The 20753-nt window shown below is 32.5% G+C and overlaps 2 protein-coding genes and 2 long non-coding RNA genes across 9 annotated transcripts; 3 read left to right on the top strand and 1 right to left on the bottom strand.

Annotated features, from left to right (window-relative positions):
* Window positions 1-246: 246 nt before the first annotated feature.
* Window positions 247-2800, top strand: LOC112783682 (staphylococcal-like nuclease CAN1). Of its 3 annotated transcripts, none has more exons than XM_025826724.3 (9): window positions 247-497; window positions 664-719; window positions 810-924; window positions 1026-1121; window positions 1684-1871; window positions 1966-2022; window positions 2105-2264; window positions 2375-2443; window positions 2528-2800. In XM_025826724.3, the coding sequence occupies exons 1-9, from the start codon at window positions 399-401 to the stop codon at window positions 2654-2656; spliced, it is 969 nt and encodes a 322-aa protein (XP_025682509.1). In that variant the 5' UTR covers window positions 247-398; the 3' UTR covers window positions 2657-2800. The 3 variants fall into 3 exon arrangements, with proteins under 3 accessions (XP_025682509.1, XP_072085536.1, XP_025682508.1); XM_025826723.3 differs by having other exon boundaries at window positions 270-497; window positions 2084-2264; XM_072229435.1 differs by lacking the exon at window positions 2375-2443 and having other exon boundaries at window positions 267-497; window positions 2084-2264.
* On the bottom strand, window positions 711-5874 carry LOC112783684 (uncharacterized). 4 transcript variants are annotated; one of them, XR_003193522.3, is made up of 5 exons: window positions 5434-5859; window positions 4947-5016; window positions 4792-4866; window positions 3873-3943; window positions 2941-3257 (listed from the first exon to the last, which is right to left on the bottom strand). XR_003193522.3 is itself a non-coding variant. In XM_025826727.3 (4 exons), exons 1-3 carry the CDS (start codon window positions 5704-5706, stop codon window positions 4805-4807), a joined length of 405 nt encoding a protein of 134 aa, XP_025682512.1. In that variant the 5' UTR covers window positions 5707-5824; the 3' UTR covers window positions 711-1279; window positions 4792-4804. The 4 variants fall into 4 exon arrangements, 3 of the variants coding, with proteins under 3 accessions (XP_025682512.1, XP_025682511.1, XP_072085537.1); XM_025826727.3 differs by lacking the exons at window positions 2941-3257; window positions 3873-3943 and adding an exon at window positions 711-1279 and having other exon boundaries at window positions 5434-5824; XM_025826726.3 differs by lacking the exon at window positions 3873-3943 and having other exon boundaries at window positions 5434-5874.
* Window positions 5875-11153: 5279 nt separating this feature from the next.
* On the top strand, window positions 11154-14511 carry LOC112783990 (uncharacterized). Its single transcript, XR_003816434.2, has 3 exons — window positions 11154-11487; window positions 11601-11756; window positions 14120-14511. It is a non-coding gene; the product is annotated as an uncharacterized lncRNA (long non-coding RNA).
* Window positions 14512-15606: 1095 nt separating this feature from the next.
* LOC140182676 (uncharacterized) lies at window positions 15607-19023 on the top strand. Its single transcript, XR_011878690.1, has 3 exons — window positions 15607-15952; window positions 16066-16221; window positions 18626-19023. It is a non-coding gene; the product is annotated as an uncharacterized lncRNA (long non-coding RNA).
* The last annotated feature ends 1730 nt before the right edge of the window (window positions 19024-20753 follow it).

Raw genomic sequence — 20753 nt, 5'->3', positions numbered from 1 at the left:
CCTCACTAAGGATGAGATACGTTTGCAAAGAAATTGTCTTGTCTAAGGACGTGATAAGTAATAAGATATAAAAACATGATTTTTTTAACACGTCTCTATATTTATAATTTTTATATTTATTTTATTTGTTTAAAAAAATCCTAGTTTTAACCTAATTTATTTCAAATGAATTTAAAATCAAATTCAAAACTTTGAAATAAATCTAGTAAAATACTAATATTGAATCCTAATGTAATAATTAAAACCGATCCATGTACAGTACTAGTGGCCTAGTCCCAGTCAAAAGCAAAAGAAAGCAAAGGAAGCAACCAAGATCTTCTCTTCCTTCATTATCTGTTTCCTGTGCCTTCAGGCTTTCACCTGCTTTTAAAAAATTGTGAGCTTCCCATAGTTCAAGCATGGAAAATGCTGGCGACTATGACTCACTTGAGTCTGCCACCACCTTAGGTGTATCAGCACTTGCTCATGATCTCCTTCACTTTGGTGTTACCTCTCAGGTATATATACTTATGCTTCCCTATTTCGATGATGCATTGAGCCATTGATGCTTACAGAATATGCACTAGGAATTACTTGATGCAACTACGTTTTATTTTCTAGCACAAGTTTTTGAGATATCTCAGTTTGTTTATTTGTTTGCTTTTATTCCTTTAATGTCGTTAGGTCCCAGAAAGGTTAAGCAATCATGTTGTGTCCCCAAAAACAGATCAGGCTAAATGGTATTGACTATAAAAGGTTAACCGTTGACTTATAAACAATTCATGCAGTTTCTGTATTATTTTACAATATTTTTGGACAAAACTGTGAAGGTATAGAAAATTGTTAGATTCTTGCAAAGAAGCAAAACCCCTTCCCACCACATCTGAAGAAGCATCCACACTTGTCACTCACACCTTGAGGAAGTATCAAAAGGCAGATGTTGAGGTTTGCATCACTTATAATTACAAACTTTTTCTGAGGTTTGACACTATTTTTATTTTTTAATAAAAGAAAATTTTGTTTGATATGTCTGTTTACATTTATAGGGATTATTAGCATTCTATGGTCTTCCCCAACCACAAGATGAAGTCAAATCCCCTTCTATTACCAATGGAGTAAAATTTGAAATGCACACCTTGCCGGTAAGAATTACATTTCAATTCAGTCCATTAAATTAAAGGCAAATTATGTGGTCAGGTGACATTACATATAGTACCTCCTTCTAAAAGAAGTTATTCTAACTTGTTTATCCGGACTTGATGATGTCCTCACTAGTTTGATCCGCTCTGAGTGGAGGAACCTGCAAGAGACTCCGACTTTTCAAGAGGATGTCATTAATACAAATAGTTGAATCCCTTAAACTTTGTTAGGTCTTTTATTTATAGCTCATGCTAGGTCCTAGTACTATTTAGAAGTTAATGTCAAATTTTATAAAATTCAAATATACCAAGTATCATATAACTTAAGGAATAGATCTTTTCAATTGACATGTGAGAGAAATAGTTGAATGGTAAAATATCACACTTGACTAGATCAATTGAAAAATAAAATTGAGAAAATCGACTTCTTGTAACTTCTATAATATTAGAGATGCCATACCTAATATTGCCTTACTTCAAGGGAAATTGGTCTGCTTTATCCTTAAATCTAAATCATGTGTAAAATCATGATGAAAACGTGGTAGTTATATATCAATGGATCTAGGTTGATGCAAAAGAAGTGGAAGATGGTGATGGTATAACAGTTTATGTTAGCACAGAAGATCCCAGGGAATCACCATGTGTCCCTCCCAACGTGCTCACCGCATCATTGCGAAGATCGGAAGCCTGTGCTCTGAGGAACCATGCAGAGGCTGATGCATTCCATAGAGAGATTATCGATTCCGGATATAGGTTATCACACCACTAACTCACTCCTACTGAATGTGTTTCTAACCTTAGATAAAATTAGTATATTTCTAATGCAGTTTGTTGCTTTATGATTTAGGGTTCTTAATATTCAAAATGAGGAAATCCTGGCTAGAAAGTATCGAATTCGACTAAGGTAACATCAAATGCTGTAGTACAATTTGGACGCTATGGCTAATTTAAATCCATTGAATTAGCATTGTGTGTGAACAAAACAGGGGAATTGATGCACCGGAAAGTTCAATGCGATATGGAAAGGTAGCTAAAAAGGAACTAAGAAATGCTGTTCAAGGTAAATCTTTGAGGATCCTTGTTTATGGAGAAGATCGCTACGGTCGTTGTGTGAGTGATGTTTACTATAATGGAGTTTTTGTGCAGGTAATAAATTTATAAACTTCTATGTGAATCATTCTAGTTCTAGCTCTGTGATTGTAATACTCTATGCAGCTTAGTAACAATTATTTATGTTCGTGATTTATTATAATAAGGAATTGATGCTAAAGAAGGGTTTAGCATGGCACTATAAAGCCTATGACAAACGAGAAGAACTGAAAACAGTTAGTGCTCAGCTACTGTTTAAATTTCCTTCCAAAATTTCATTATTCATCAGAACCAATTATTTGATTTGGTTTTCCTTGTAGTGGGAAAGAGAAGCTAGAGAAAGGCGAGTTGGATTATGGGCTTTGTCAAATCCTGAGAAGCCATGGGACTGGAGAAAGGACAGAAGAGAAGCAGAAGCTAAAAGCATCAATTTTATCAAATCCACTTGATAAACTCAAATAGAAGGACTCTTTCTTTCCATGTTATGTTAACGAATTACATGTATTTGGAGCAACTATATTTTAACAAAATTATGTACTATTTAAAAACTTGATTAAGAAAACCACGTTTATAAACCATTTCTTAAAGATCAAGTAGTATTTCCTTTATCAAGCATTTTGAGACAAGTACTCTAAGATATTATGAAGTACTTAAAAACGTAGGGTAATTGGGTTGCACTGCTAAATTTGGATGTATTTGAAACAAGTAGTTGAACATTTCCTCTTCACTGGGCTGACAAATGAAAGCAATAATGTTTATTGAGTGCAGTTCAGTACCACCAGATACAAAAAGGGAAAAAAAAAAAGAAAAAAAAAGGGGGGGGGGGGTGTTAAGGATACAATTGTGTTTAGGAAAAAGATATAAAAATAAGGTTTAGGGTTTAGGACTACAATTACAATTGTGAGGATTAACATAGATACTTACAATTTGAAAGAAATTGAGGCAAGAGTTATTTAAGAAATGGGACATGCAATAAAATATATAAAAATAAGCTGTGTATACACTGTATATCAGAATACCAAAATGTCTCATGTTGTTGACATCATATCACTGCAAAAATAAGAAGAATCCCATGTTAGAAGGGAAAACAGAAGGTTAAAAATGATCCTAATAGGCAAATGCTGCTGGTAGTTTCGAAGTAGCCCAAGAAAAGGCAACAGAAATAAATCCAATCATGATCTAAAGTCCCCTAGTTTCTAATTGGCAGACCTTGACTTAAGAACAACCATAAAGCATGTGAACCAGTTAATTTTGTAACCAATCAAAGCCTAACAATGATTATGGATTTGTTATTGTCAGATCAAGTGCTTATACTAGGCCAAAACTTATACTTGTTAGTAATGGTGCAATTTTATTTCTCTAATAGTTTCTCAGAACAGCATCTAGAATTCTAGCATAAGGCTACACCCATTACAGGCGCTATATGTCAACATGTTAACCCTGGATGGGATGTTATGCTCATCAAACATTAAAAGTGAAATTGGGTTAAATTAAAACCAACAGCTCTCATTAGCAATTATATATTTATATGTCATGGACTAATGGTGGTGGATGCCTCACACAAGATCATTCATAACATTCCATGAAGTAGGTAGACATACTCTAAAATGGTTCCAGTTAGGGCTCATAAATGCTGCAACTAGAAACATTATACATTGTGTCTACCTTCTTATTTATTCCTTTGTTTTGGACTTCTGGTGATGTCATTGTGACCATCTTGTAGCAATTATTGGTGCCTTGGCAGTAACAAAGACAATGCAATATATGAAGCAGATGGGACCAAAATAAAATCAGATTAGTGTTATTAAACTCATGAACATCGAAAGAGGAAGAACAACTAATCCAATCAATGCCTAGAAAGAAAGTGCAACTGCCTTCTTAACCTCGTCTGTCCAACACATTCAGGCAGTATCATTCGGAACAAGGATGAGCAAAATTCAAAGGAAGTCTAGAGCTGGGAACTAGCATCTATTTTGGATGTCTCATGTAAGTGAATTAATTTTTACCCATAGGCAAAACAACAAAAGGATCACCTAAAAGAATAAAATAAAATTGATTTCTAAAAGGATATAACATTTGAAGTCTCAACATGCAACTGCATCAATCTTCCTTGTTACATTCAACACAACCATGCTGGTTAGAATTTAGTATTCAGCATTGCCAAATAAGTTTGTCATAAGCAAGAGAAATTTGCAAAGAGACTCACTGCAAGAGATACTTTCATTGTGATAGAAGATGTGTAATTAATACATGGAGGACTGTGAATTAGAACTCAATATGCAGTTTTCAGGAAGAATACAAGACTGCTCTGGTCATTAATAAGCTATACAATAAGGCTTACACTCTTGACATTTTGGTTTAAGTTATATAACACCTTGAAAATGGACCACACAACAACATAACTAAGAAGATACAACAATAAAGTAGATTACTGATTGTCAGTTAACATGGTTTGACTAAATTTTGGGATGCTATAGTGAATATGCACTAGATATGGTGACAATAAGCTATCACAGCATATGCTTTATCATTGTAAAATTGAAACTCATCCCATAACTCGTAATTAATGAAGTTAAATCATTACCTTGTATTACAAATTAACGACAAGATTTCGTTTTGACCTCCGGTTCACATGAATCTGAATCACTTGCTCTGTAACCTATACATTAACAAAGCAGAGATCTCCAATGAGGAAATATAACCGTGCAATATCTCAATTCACAAGGGATGCTGAATTACCTGGACGCTTTTTGTTCACTTTCCAAACTGAGCTCCGAATTCTGGATACTCTACTAATCCAATCATACCCCTATGGACAAAGTTCCAAGTGTGGAACAGTATAAATCATAAATCATAAACCATAAGTCAGGGAATAACAAACAAATATACATATTCAAGTTCAATTAACTGCAGGCATGCAACTTGATTGCCAATTGTGCAACACTCTGAAGCCATATGATGTAATCTCGACTTCAAATTCAAAACTTATGCAATTTTTTTCCAAAGAAAAAAATAACAGAAACGAAAATATGAACATTCTAGTAAAAAAAAATTCATGCAATTTGTACATCTTCCAAGTTATGGAACCTACACTCAATCACAGCTTCATTTCCAATTTCTAAAAGCTAGGCTTCACTAACAACAATTACACAATAACCGCTTAGAAGGTGAGTCTAATTGTGCCGTTATAGTAGAATCAATTAAAGAAATAAAATTAGAAGTGAACCTTCTTCGGATTTCTAGGAACGCCATAGCCACTGTAATACATCTGTCCAACGAGAACCTGCATGGCGGCGTCGCCAGCCTTGGCCTCCTGGAGTGTCTCATGGAACCACCGCCTTGCACAGTCGGCAACCACCGCGGCGAGGGGCGTCCGTTGGTGCTCCTTAGTGGGAGATTGAGACGGGGATGGTTTGGGCGGTTGCGTCAGCCTTGGGCGTTGCGACTTTACAGATGACACAATCCGAAGAGGAGAAAAAGATTGAAATGATTTCCCCATCGCAGAGGAGAAAAAGAGAGTGAAGGTTGCGACTGACTTTTGTTTTTCTAATTATTATTATTGATATTTGTTGTTCTATGGAAAAAGGTTAGGTTCAGTTCTGCAAAGTAGCGTGTTGGTCTCAACTATCTTTGGAACTAACCTTACTCTCTTAGAGCCCGTTTGGGAAGTAGCATAAGTTACTTTTTTTTACTTTTAGATTATGAAAAGTCATAATCTGCGTGTTTGGCACCATTTTAAAAAAAAGTTTTTAACTTTTCGAAAAGTTAATTTACAGCTTTTTGAAGAAGTAGAAATAGATGACTTCTCGACTTTTTGATAAGTCATTCTACCACTTTTTTTTTTAAATTAATTTCAAAACAAAAAAAAATTTACTCTGTGAAAAATAATTGACTCTTCACCACTATTTTCACTCAAGGTCTGCTAGAAGCATTGGCCTTCCACCATCATTCCACCATCATTCTCATGCAATGTTCCAAACCTCACTATCATTTTCACGTAATGATTCATCTGATGAAAGTATTGATCCTCTACCACCATTTTCATTTTCAGACAATATTGCATCTGAAGAACAACCTACTGCATATATTCCTTCTAAGTATTTTTTTATCATTTTATCACTCTATTTTTTATTATTAAATTTGTATTTAACTGTGGTATGAAATTTTAGTTTTAATTTTATTTTTTTCACATGTGATTTTATAGCTTGCTATTATTTTCATAGTTAATTATAGCAAGTTCTTGATCTCAATAAAGGAGAAGGGAGTTCTAATAGGAGTAAAATAAAAAACAACAACAAAATATACATTGACACATTTTATAGTTATTTTTTATTTTCACCTACCATATCATACACAATATTAGTGATTAGATTAGGTAAAATCAACATTCAATATTGGAAAATATTTGTTATTATCGTTATTTTAATATTCATCCTCTTTTGTAAAAAAAAAATTATTTTTTGAGTTATTTATCCAAACACTACAACTTCAAAATAAGTACTTTTATAACTAAAAATCCAAACACAAAATAACTTATTTATAAGCTACTATTAATAAAAGTCATTATGCTTTAAACTCTTTTTCCAAAAAAACTTATTTAAGTTATTTAAGTTATTTAATAGTCTGATTTTTAATTTAGATTCTTAGACCATCTTTAATCATTCCAATTTTTATTTATATCTCATTTATTATAAAAAAAATAACTAAATTAGTTTTTGCGTCATAAATAATAAATAAAAACTCAAAGTATTTTTTTTATTAAAAAGAACTAACTTTAATTATTATTGTAATTTTAATTAATTAATTAATTAAAATATTTAAAATTAATATAATTATTTTTATAATAATATTATTTAAATTTATAAATTTAAAAATAATTTACTATTAAAATATATGAATATTAAAAAAATTTATATATAACAATAATACACAATATATAATTTAAAATTACACTAATTTGTAAAATTACTTAATACAAAAAAAATATAATTAAACTCTATCGTTGACGACAATCATTATAAAATTGTCATATGTGTTTAATCAAGTCCTCTTTCAGTTGTCTATACCGCTGTCTATTTGAATTGTCTCTTGCAACGGCTAATTTTAATAAAGTGGTTAGCATTTTAAACTTTAAAAGTAAAAATAACCAACCCAACCAAAAATTATTTTATAACGTGTAAAAATTAAATTTTTTTTAGAGTAAAGTATCGTTTTTGTCCCCAACGTTTGGGGTAAGTTCTATTTGTGTCCCTAACGTTTAAATCGTCCTATTTGTATCCTTAACGTTTATAAAAGTGATTCAATGTTATCCCACTATCAATTATACTAACAAATCAGATTATATTTTTCAATTATTCTCAATTAGGTCTCACTTGGATGTGTTCGATTTTAATATTAGACCCACTATTTGTATTTAGATTCAATTATGTCCCCAGAAAAGTGAATTATGTAAATGTTGTAGGAATTAGTTTCAACATTTGATGAGCTATTTTTCGGAGTAGATCATCGATTATATTCCAAATATTTGTATTCTAACTTCAAGAAGAGTTTTTTAAAACTCAAACTAGAGCGCTCATGATGTGTAATTGATGGCAGGATAACATTGAATCACTTTTACAAACGTTAGAAATACAAATAGGACGATTTAAACGTTAGGGATACAAATAGGATTTACCCCAAATGTTGGGGACAAAAACGATACTTTACTCATTTTTTTAATATAAACAAATTTAATTAATTATAATTTAATATAATAATATAACTATTGTTCAATATTAATTATGATATAAATAATTAATATAAATCATTAATTAAATAAAAATTTAATTATTTAGTCTAATTAATTATTATAATTATTAATAAATTAATTATAATTTAATTATTTAATTAATTATTATTTAAATAATTAATATAAATTATTAATTAAATAAAAATATAATTATTTAATATAATTAATTATTATAATTATTATTGAATTAATTATTATTTAATTATTTAATATAATTATTTATTTAATTAAGATTTTATATAATTATTTATTTTTATAATAACTTGCCAAGTGACAAGTTATTATTGGACACTATGAGTCTCCATTCAGAGGGACTCTCTCATTTCAAAAACTGTGCAGGAGCTTCTTCTATCTTCTTTCCAACGATAAGTTCCTGCTTCTATCCAAAATAGGGTATCAACTTCTTACCCGTTGGAGTTGCTTTTAGACCATTTCTAGTAGGAAACTCATTTCAGTCCCTATTTATAGTCCACTTGTCATAAATAGTTACTCCACATCAATATTTTTGTCATAAACAGTAATTAAGAACTCAAACCATCTCTCTTTTCTCCGTTAGAAGGAATTAACTTTAGTTCCTATTGTGGTCCCACTTAATTAATTAATTAAAATACTTAAAATTATGTAAATATTTTTTTAATAATATTATATAAATTTATAAATTTAAAAATAATTCACTATTAAAAGATATGAATATTAAAAAAAAATTCATATATAACAATAATACACAATATATAATTCGAAATTACACTAATTTGTAAAATTATTTTGTAAGGTATAAAAATTAAATTTATTTTTTAATATAAATAAATTTAATTAATTATAAATTAATATAATAATATAAATAATATTCAATATTAATTATGATATAAATAATTAATAAAAATTATTAATTAAATAGAAATTTAATTATTTAATCTAATTAGTTATTATAATTATTAATAAATTAATTATGATTGAGTTATTTAATTAATTATTATTTAAATAATTAATATAAATTATTTATTAAATAGAAATATAATTATTTAATATAATTAATTATTATAATTATTACTGAATTAATTATTATTTAATTATTTAATATAATTAAAATTTTATATAATTATTTATTTTTATAATAATTGGCAAGTTATTATTGGATACTATGAGTCCTTATTCAGAGGAACTCTCTTTTTTTAAAAGCTGTATAAGAATTCCCTTTATCTTTTCTCCAATGATAAGTTTATGCTTATGTGCAGTGGCGGAACCAGAAATTTCATAAGAGAGGCCAATTAAATATAAATATAACAAAAATTTAATAAAATATGATTTGTAGCATATATATCAAAAAAATAATTATATTATATAAAAGTCAATATTCAACTACATACTTTAAGATTTTGATATTTTTAAACTTGTTCGACGATGCTTCATGGAACTAAAATCATCAATTATCATCTCTGAAGTGAATTTTGAAGCAATTTCCTTTTCAATATATACAATCTGCTAAAAATTCATCTTCCATCTTGTTTCGAAGCCTTGTTTTAATAATCTTCATAGCTGAAAAGGCCCGTTCAGTTGTTGCTGTTGTCACAGGAAGAGTCAAAACAAGACGAATTAATCTATCAATTAAAGGATATATATTTGATTTTCCTGTCTCTGTCAATTTTTGACACAATTCAGCAAGAGTAGACAAATTCTGAAAATCTGGAGCTTTAACCACATCAAGTTCATAATGTTGTAACTCATAATCCAATTGAATCTTTTCTTGCTCAGAAAAATCTAAAGAATAGAAATTCTTTACAAGATTGCATATGTTGCAAACACTGAATAACTTGAAACCAAATTTGCGGACGCTTTCCGGGATCACGCATCAATGTATCAATATTAACTTGATCTATTTCAGTCCTTGTTATTTTGGAAGCAGGGGGTTGAATATCTTGCTCAACAAGTTGTGTCACAGGTTGTTCAATAATATTTTGAACATTACTCAAAGAATCTGAAGCTGAATTTTGTTCATCATATATTCTCTCTTTTCTCTTGAAAAATGAGTGAATTGTTTTCATCTTTGACATTTTTAACTTAACTTAAACTATCTAACAAAAAAAAAACAAAAATAATTGCATACATATTATTTTCTAAAAAAAAAATATTAAACCTATTGAGCAATAACAAATAATTTTAGAAACACAAATATATAATAACCAAAAATAAAATTATTGATTTACCTGATTATTTTTTTGTTCTAAGTATCACCAAAAAATAATTCTATTGAGTTTTGTCCTCACTTCAATCTTTGAACACTGTCCATTATAAAAAAAATAAATTAATTATTTTAAATAAATAATATAAATAATACTTGACATTGTTATTAACTTAAAAAAAAAATAAAATATACCTCTTTAAATCTTTGTTGTGCATTCAATGGTTAATATTTTGCTGTTCACTTCTCTTCAATGGTTTTTCTTCATATGTCTTGTTTTAGTATGGAAGGAAAATTAGAATGAGAAGAGTAGAAGACCAAAAGTTTGGGAACCACTAAAAGAGAGAGAAGAGTGGCGTTGATGCCTCTGATGGTTTGAAACAAATATTTGAAAAAAATACTAGGTTACTTTAATTAATAGTATGGGCTTGGGCTAGTATAATAGAACCATTTTTATTAATTATTAGAATAGGCTATTTGTTAACAAGAGCAACAATAATTCAAATATCCAATACATAGTGCAGTTTTTAGTTATTTTAATTTATAAAATTTTGTAACTTATATTTTTTTAATATTATATATAAAAAAATTTAATATTATTAATTATTACTATTTGTCTATTTACTATTTTTTTTAAAAAATTTTGGGGGGGACCATGGCCACCTTAGGTCCCCCCGTGGATCCGCCACTGCTTATGTGAGAAATAGGGACTCAACTTCTTGCCCATTATAACACCCCAATTCTCCATAGAGTTATTCTTAGAAATTCTGTGATGAGAAATTCGATAAATATCTGAGAATCACCTCATTATAAAATAATAAGGTGGATTTAGACATGATAAATAAAAAGAACAATATAGATATATCATTAGGTTTAGTTAACTATGAACCAACACGCATTAAACCGCTTTCTTTCTCTTGGTTCAGCCGAACCGGAATCAAAAGCCCATCATCAGGAGAAATTAACTATGATTAGCCTTAATTTTCTTACTTCTTCTTCCTCTGATGACCGAACCTGAGAAGGATCCCCAACCCCAGTTCCACCTCTTGGTTACCTCTTCCATTAAATGCTCATCCTTATGTGTCTTATTGAGAAGAAACCAACGAAACCTCTGCACTGCCTCATCCCACCTCCTCTTCCTCTATCTAATAAACCCAGTGCTTTTCATCCTCTTCAAAATTAAAACACGCACAAATGGAAGAAAGAACAGAGGAAAGAATGAAATGAAGCTGAGGGAGAAGGAAGGAGCCATCAACAGCAAGAAGATAGACTGCATTCCTCATCATTCTGAATCTTTGAAGTATCCTTACTGGGTGAGAACCGGCAACTCTGTTTCTCTTCTTCTTCTTCAAATTCAAAGAAAGAAATTCTCTTCTTTCCTCTTGTTCCATTTCTGCCATTCTAATTTCAATTTCTGCTAGAACAGTGGTAACCATAAGTAAAAGAGGAGTGAGAACTCTCTCTTGCTCAAACTTGAACCGGCCACTTGTTCGTAGGGAGAGTGACCGAAGCTTCAATTTCGTATGGTTAGGATCTCTAATTCAAGGAAGAAGCACAAACAGAATTTTGAACTTCAAAAGAGGTAAGGGTTTGAGTGTTTAGAAGGATATGTTTGTGACTGATTGATGGTGCTGTTGGTGAATTGTAGGCTTGATAATGTTATTTGGGGTTTTAAGTTGTTATGTGCAGAATTTACTTGAAGGCTAAAGGCCATGTTTTATGATTGAATTAGTTGGTAGTATAAGTTGTTGTGCTTGAGATGGGTTCTGTTATAACTAACCCAGTTGGATGATGATGAATGATGATTTATTATGTGAATGAACGATAGAAAGTACATGTGGAAATTCTGTTTTTAACATGATGCAGAAAAATGAATGTTCACTTGTGTATAAGCACTTGAAAACTTGGAAAATATTGACTCTGGATTTTTGGGACTGCGCTAATCACTCTAGCAACTTTGGTTAGTCACAAGAAAGTTGGAATTATGGTTTTAGGGGAGTTTTAGGTTTAAATATAAGATTTGGTATGTGAGGTTGTTGGAATTACTTGATGCAGAATTTCTGCATATTTGGCAGTGACTTAAAATAAATTCTGGTAATAGTCCGGACCACCTTTTTGGATAAAATTATTTTTTTGTAAAACTTAGGTGTGTCTTGAATGTGCCATAAAAATTTCAAGGGATTTGGCCAAGTAGTTTAAAAGATATGAATTTTTGAAAACAGTAGCTGCTACATAATTTTTCTGGTTTCCTGGTTCTGCAACATCGATTTCAAACCACTGGAACTTATGTTTTACGTAACATTTTAAGTTGCTACCAAAGAGGTTTTGAAGATCTGTATCTTCACTTTAATTGAGTACAAATTTCATATTCATATCTATTTTGTAGACTTAATTAAGTCACTTGGAAGCTGGGTTGCTTGCTGGAAATTCTGAACTGATTTATGAAAGCAGGGCATTACTTCCAATTGAGAATTAATTAATCAAATGAAGTGATATGAACTTAAAAAATGTTTGTTCTGAAACTTAGGAAAGTTGAGTGTAATCTACCCAAAATTTAGAAGTAACGGATTATAATTGAAATTATTATGGATTTTATGAAAACGCTGCTGCTTGCTGTTTTTCGAATCTTTACAAGTGCAGTAGCAGAATTTTAAAACCTTGTATAAAATTCAATTCTGGTCCAAATGCGGTAAAATCTAATTCAAAGTAAAGGTTAGGATCTCTAGAATTACTTTGATAAGAGAGATAGTCCGTGCGTAGGCTTTCACAACATAAAAACCACATAACAAGACAGCAAGGTGCTGTTCCTACAAACCTAGAATAACAGTCTCGGTTTTTCCTCAATAGCTGGAGATAGACTGCCCAGAAAAATATAATTTCTAGACCTTTAGAAACTTGAGTTTAATACGAACATGTGGACATAAAATTTGTGCGAGTCTGAGTTCGTTTGTGATATTAATCGTTAGATAGAAAATCGGTCGCCAAAAGGGTATTAGGCTAAACAAGCTAAGAAGTGAATAAGAATGCAAGTTACCCCTAGGAAGGTTAAAGTTAAAAGGGTGATGCGGAGGTATGCTTAGTAATATGGTGATGTGGAGGTATGCTTAGTTATGTGGTGATGCGGAAGTATGTAAATTTATGAGGTGATGCGGAGGCATGATGAAAAGACAGGAAATAAGAAACAATGAATGAAAAGGATAGTTGAATGTTATTTGTTTGACTGGGCCTTTGTGCCAAACTGCTAATGCATAAGTGCCCGCCTGACTGATAGCCTAAGATTGCTAATGCGGAAATGTCTGCCTAATTGATAGCATATTGTATGTTGAATGGGCCTTTGTGCCAAATTGCTAATGCGGGAATGTTCGCCTAATTGATAGCACTGTTTCTTACTGTGATACACATTATTATGATGAGGCCTAATTGACACGGGTAACCGTGATGCCAAGGTGTCTAATTGACACAGTAAAGAAACCATATTCGGGGTTCGCTCCGAGTAACGTCGGGTTGCGGGTAGACAACCGACGCATGAGCTCATGGCCTGCACTAGGAACAGGCATGCATCATAAATTGTTTGCACATTTGATTGTGTTTGTTTACTGTTCATTCCTTCTGCGATGTGCATCTGCTTCTTGTTAATTCTCTATTTTCTGATTCTTGTCTATATATTAATATTATGACGTAACTTTCTCAAAGCTTAGAATAAGGTAATAGAGTTAGGAATAATAATTATAGAGAATAGCGTGAGAACGACATTCATCCCAAAGAAAGATGCCAAGAAAGAGTTATGTCAGAGCCCACGATACGGAAGTAGCCGAGAGACTTAGTAAACGAGTTATTACGATAGAGCCAAAACTCTAGGTTTCACGAGAGAGATGCGCTTTCACGATGTCACCTTACTGGGAACCATATAGGTTCTCACCCCTTCCTTTTTTCCTTCCCCCACAGATGAGAGATCCAGACTTGATCGCTGTCACAGGAGTTATATTCAGAGAGGTACCAGAGGAGCACGTGTTGTCGGACTCTGCAGGAGAAGCTCGAAACTAGTCTTGAGCTGATGGTTGCAAACTTGTGCCTCGACGGTGGAATGAATGTACGATAGATGGTATTCATTCCTTAGACTTTGCTTTCCCTCACTTTTGTAGCATTTTTGAGGGATAGGACTTGATATTTCCTTTTCTTTTAGCCCGGGTACCAGCTTAGGGGTTTTCTATATGAACTAGGTATCTGGAAAGTTGTTAGTTGTATATAAGTCTATATATATATATATATATATAAGTGTGTCAAGTTTGTATGAATGCTTTTCTGTGATCTTATTGCTAAATTTAATTTTGCTGTTAGTTTGGTATTTATTTTATCTTGTATATCTCTGAAGATGTTCATGGTTTTGTTAATAGGTTTGTTAAAACAACTATATGATAAAAATAAGTTGACATATGCGATCCCGTTAGTACGAAAGGCTCATATGTAGTAAATATTATCAAGTCTAGAATTTTAAAGGGCTACCGGGAAGTAACACCCGATGACTGGCAGTGATCCGGACCTGTCGGAAATTGGGTTGTTACAACTTGGTATCAGAGCAGTTCGTTCCTAATAGAGCCTGGGAATGGACTGACTATACTTCATTGCATACTCTGCTTTTTGTTTTCTCATGCTATTAGGGTATCTTCATTGATGCATTCAGCATGATCGTCTGCGAGCGCTTGTTCAGGAATTATTCATACTTGACCTGATATGTTAAGGCTGATTACCTTGATGTTGATTGTTGGGAATGAATAAGACCTAAATGATTGTGAGTGGATGAATTTATCGATATAGGATTTCTCGCAACACCTGCGATTATCAGATAGACCGCGATCATGAAACTTTTAAACGCCGATGACCACATTTGTGTGGCATGCTACTGCTGTATTAGAAGTACGGTTGATTGTTAAACGTTGGGATATAAATAGTACGAGAATGGTAACGATAAATCCAAGACGGCCCGATGTGGGTGATGCACAGTGCAAGCACGGTGACACGAAGTACGAATGTGGAGAATTTCCATCGATTTTGCTTACGAACACCTTTAGGATCAAACCTTTTCTTGCGTAAGATAGTTGTTGAGATAGTTAAGATAGGGTCTTCTGTGGTTTTATAACCTTTAAGATATACTCGAAGTTTCGAGGGCGAAACTTTTTGTAAGGTGGGTGGGATATAACACCCCAATTCTCCATAGAGTTATTCTCAGAAATTCTGTGATGAGAAATTCGATAAATATCTGAGAATCACCTCATTATAAAATAATAAGGTGGATTTAAACTTGATAAGTAAAAAGAACAGTATAGATATATCATTAGGTTTAGTTAACTATGAACCAACACGCATTAAACCGCTTTCTTTCTCTTGGTTCAGCCGAACCGGAATCAAAAGCCCATCATCAGGAGAAATTAACTATGATTAGCCTTAATTTTCTTACTTCTTCTTCCTCTGATGACCGAACCTGAGAAGGATCCCCAACCCCAGTTCCACCTCTTGGTTACCTCTTCCATTAAATGCTCATCCTTATGTGTCTTACTGAGAAGAAACCAACGAAACCTCTGCACTGCCTCATCCCACCTCCTCTTCTTCTATCTAATGAACCCAGTGCTTTTCATCCTCTTCAAAATTAAAACACGCACAAATGGAAGAAAGAACAGAGGAAAGAATGAAATGAATCTGAGGGAGAAGGAAGGAGCCATCAACAGCAAGAAGATAGACTGCATTCCTCATCATTCTGAATCTTTGAAGTATCCTTGCTGGGTGAGAACCGGCAACTCTGTTTCTCTTCTTCTTCTTCAAATTCAAAGAAAGAAATTCTCTTCTTTTCTCTTGTTCCATTTCTGCCATTCTAATTTCAATTTCTGCTAGAACAGTGGTAACCATAAGTAAAAGAGGAGTGAGAACTCTCTCTTGCTCAAACTTGAACCGGCCACTTGTTCGTAGGGGGAGTGACCGAAGCTTCAATTTCGTATGGTTAGGATCTCTAATTCAAGGAAGAAGCACAAACAGAATTTTGAACTTCAAAAGAGGTAAGGGTTCGAGTGTTTAGAAGGATATGTTTGTGACTGATTGATGGTGCTGTTGGTGAATTGTAGGCTTGATAATGTTATTTGGGGTTTTAAGTTGCTATGTGCAGAATTTACTTGAAGGCTAAAGGCCATGTTTTATGATTGAATTAGTTGGTAGTATAAGTTGTTATGCTTGAGATGGGTTCTGTTATAACTAACCCAGTTGGATGATGATGAATGATGATTTATTATGTGAATGAACGATAGAAAGTACATGTGGAAATTCTGTTTTTAACATGATGCAGAAAAATGAATGTTCACTTGTGTATAAGCACTTGAAAACTTGGAAAATATTGACTCTGGATTTTTGGGATTGCGCTAATCACTCTAGCAACTTTGGTTAGTCACAAGAAAGTTGGAATTATGGTTTTAGGGGAGTTTTAGGTTTAAATATAAGATTTGGTATGTGAGGTTGTTGGAATTACTTGATGCAGAATTTCTGCATATTTGGCAGTGACTTAAAATAAATTCTGGTAATAGTCCGGACCACCTTTTTGGATAAAATTATTTTTTTGTAAAACTTAGGTGTGTCTTGAATGTGCCATAAAAATTTCAAGGGATTTGGCCAAGTGGTTTAAAAGATATGAATTTTTGAAAACAATAGCTGCTACAGAATTTTTCTGGTTTCCTGGTTCTGCAACATCGATTTCAAACCACTGGAACTTATGTTTTACGTAACATTTTAAGTTGCTACTAAAGGGGTTTTGAAGATCTGCATCTTTACTTTAATTGAGTACAAATTTCATGTTCATATCTATTTTGTAGACTTAATTAAGTCACTTGGAAGTTGGGTTGCTTGCTGGAAATTCTGAACTGATTTATGAAAGTAGGGCATTACTTCCAATTGAGAATTAATTAATCAAATGAAGTGATATGAACTTAAAACTTGTTTGTTCTAAAACTTAGGAAATTTGAGTGTAATCTACCCAAAATTTAGAAGTAACGGATTATAATTGAAATTATTATGGATTTTATGAAAACGCTGCTGCTTGCTATTTTTCTGAATCTTTACATGTGCAGTAGCAGAATTTTAAAACCTTGTATAAAATTCAATTCTGGTCCAAATGCGGTAAAATCTAATTCAAAGTAAAGGTTAGGATCTCTAGAATTACTTTGATAAGAGAGATAGTCCGTGCGTAGGCTTTCACAACATAAAAACCACATAACAAGACAGCAAGGTGCTGTTCCTACAAACCTAGAATAACAGTCTCGGTTTTTCCTCAATAGCTAGAGATAGACTGCCCAGAAAAATATGATTTCTAGACCTTTAGAAACTTGAGTTTAATACGAACATGTGGACATAAAATTTGTGCGAGTCCGAGTCCGTTTGTGATATTAATCGTTAGATAGAAAACCGGTCGCCAAAAGGGTATTAGGCTAAACAAGCTAAGAAGTGAATAAGAATGCAAGTTACCCCTAGGAAGGTTAAAGTTAAAAGGGTGATGCGGAGGTATGCTTAGTAATATGGTGATGTGGAGGTATGCTTAGTTATGTGGTGATGCGGAGGTATGTAAATTTATGAGGTGATGCGGAGGCATGATGAAAAGACAGGAAATAAGAAACAATGAATGAAAAGGATAGTTGAATGTTATTTGTTTGACTGGGCCTTTGTGCCAAACTGCTAATGCAGAAGTGCCCGCCTGACTGATAGCCTAAGATTGCTAATGCGGAAATGTCTGCCTAATTGATAGCATATTGTATGTTGAATGGGCCTTTGTGCCAAATTGCTAATGCGAAAGGGCCCGCCTAACGGATAGCCTGAGATTGCTAATGCGGGAATGTTTGCCTAATTGATAGCACTGTTTCTTACTGTGATACACATTATTATGATAAGGCCTAATTGACACGGGTAACCGTGATGCCAAGGTGTCTAATTGACACAGTAAAGAAACCATATTCGGGGTTCGCTCCGAGTAACGTCGGGTTGCGGGTAGACAACCGACGCATGAGCTCATGGCATGCACTAGGAACAGGCATGCATCATAAATTGTTTGCACATTTGATTGTGTTTGTTTACTGTTCATTCCTTCTGCGATGTGCATTTGCTTCTTGTTAATTCTCTATTTTCTGATTCTTGTCTATATATTAATATTATGACGTAACTTTCTCAAAGCTTAGAATAACGTAATAAATTTAGGAATAATAATCATAGAGAATAGCGTGAGAACGGCATTCATCCCAAAGAAAGATGCCAAGAAAGAGTTATGTCAGAGCCCATGATACGGAAGTAGCCGAGAGACTTAGTAAACGAGTTATTACGATAGAGCCAAAACTCTAGGTTTCACGAGAGAGATGCGCTTTCACGATGTCACCTTACTGGGAACCATATAGGTTCTCACCCCTTCCTTTTTTTCTTCCCCCACAGATGAGAGATCCAGACTTGATCGCTGTCACAGGAGTTATATTCAGAGAGGTACCAGAGGAGCACGTGTTGTCGGACTCTGCAGGAGATGCTCGAAACTAGTCTTGAGCTGATGGTTGCAAACTTGTGCCTCGACGGTGGAAAGAATGTACGATAGATGGTATTCATTCCTTAGACTTTGCTTTCCCTCACTTCTGTAGCATTTTTGAGGGATAGGACTTGATATTTCCTTTTCTTTTAGCCCGGGTACCAGCTTAGGGATTTTCTATATGAACTAGGTATCTGGAAAGTTGTCAGTTGTATATATATATATAAGCGTGTCAAGTTTGTATGAACGCTTTTCTGTGATCTTATTGCTAAATTTAATTTTACTGTTAATTTGGTATTTATTTTATATTGTATATCTCTGAAGATGTTCATGGTTTTGTTAATAGGTTTGTTAAAACAACTATATGATAAAAATAAGTTGACATACGCGATCCGTTAGTACGAAAGGCTCATATGTATTAAATATTATCAAGTCTAGAATTTTAAAGGGCTACCGGGAAGTAACACCCGACGACTGGCAGTGATCCGGACCTGTCGAAAATTGGGTTGTTACACCCATTGGAGGTGCTCTTAGAGCACCTTCAACGACTGGGTTCCCATTTAACTTTTTCTGACATGTGACGGAACCTACCGTTGAAACATAGAGAGATAGAGTCTCTACACATAGTTTAAGAAGAGAGAATCTCCATTCAAAGGGACTCATATTAACCAATAATAACTTGTCACTTGGCAAGTTATTATAAAAATAAATAATTATAATAAATAATTATATCTCTATTTAAATAATAATTTATATTAATTATTTAAATAATAATTAATTAAATAATTAAATTATATTTAATTAGATTAAATAATTAAATTTTTATTTAATTAATAATTTATATTAATTATTTATGTCATAATTAATATTGAATATTATTTATATTATTTTATTAAATTATAATTAATTAAATTTACTTACATTAAAAAATAAATTTAATTTTTACACCTTACAAAATAATTTTTGGTTGGGTTGGTTATTTTTATTTTTAAAATTTAAAATGCTAACCACATTATTAAAATTAGTCGTTGCAAAATTAGCCGTTAAAAACTAGCCGTTACTATGTTATCGTTATTGTTAATAAATTAATATCTTATTACTTTATATATACCACTTACATACACTTCTATTCTCACACTTTCTTCTACTCTTCTTCATCTTCTTCCAAGTTTACGAAATCAAAGTTCTGCTGATATTATTTTTTATTCGAAAAAATGGATCCAAACCAACTCAACTCTTTTTTCAATTATTTACAAAATTTTTCTCAAACTCCAAATACCCAACAATCTCAAACCTTAAACTCTCAAGTTTCAAATCAAAACTTCACACTACTAAATACATTTCAAAATCCAAATTCACAAAATCTTCCTAATTTCAATTTTCAAGCTCTTTATAATAATCAATTTCCTATATTCCAACCACAAAATCATAATTCACAGACACCACATTTTCCATTTTCATCCATATTTAACCCCTCTATCGGAAATGTTACTCCAACATCTTTGCCGTTTCTAACTCAATTTAGTGCATCAAGACATAACTCATCTGGTGTTGGTAGCTCTTTTAATCCATCCTCTCAGACTCCGATACAATCTAGTCTAAATTCGCAATATTCAGATTTTGCCAACTCTCGTGGATTAGATGCTATCGACCTCAATGATGATGATATTGAAGATCGGAGGCAAGATAATATTCAACACTGGCATTAGAAAGAGGATGAGATGCTGATCAGTGCATGGTTAAATGTTTCAACTGACCCTATAGTTGGTACCGATCAAAAGGGAGAAATATTTTGGAGTCAAATTCACAGCTACTGTGTAGAATTTTACTCCGACATGACAAGGGAGGTAGTTGCATGTAAGAAACGATGGTATAAGATCAACAAGGCTATTGCACGATTTGCTGGTTGCTGCGATCAAGCTAGTTGAAACATAAGGAGTGGTTCGAACGCTGATGATATAAAGGAGTTGGCCTATAGACTTTATTCCACAAATTAATGTCAAAAATTCACTTTTGAGAGGCATTGGAATATGCTTCATTTGG

The sequence above is a fragment of the Arachis hypogaea genome, chromosome 20 (assembly GCF_003086295.3).
Source record: "Arachis hypogaea cultivar Tifrunner chromosome 20, arahy.Tifrunner.gnm2.J5K5, whole genome shotgun sequence".
Lineage (NCBI taxonomy): Eukaryota > Viridiplantae > Streptophyta > Magnoliopsida > Fabales > Fabaceae > Arachis > Arachis hypogaea.
Note: the sequence above shows the minus strand (reverse complement) of the source record. Positions and strands in the feature narration are given on the sequence as shown.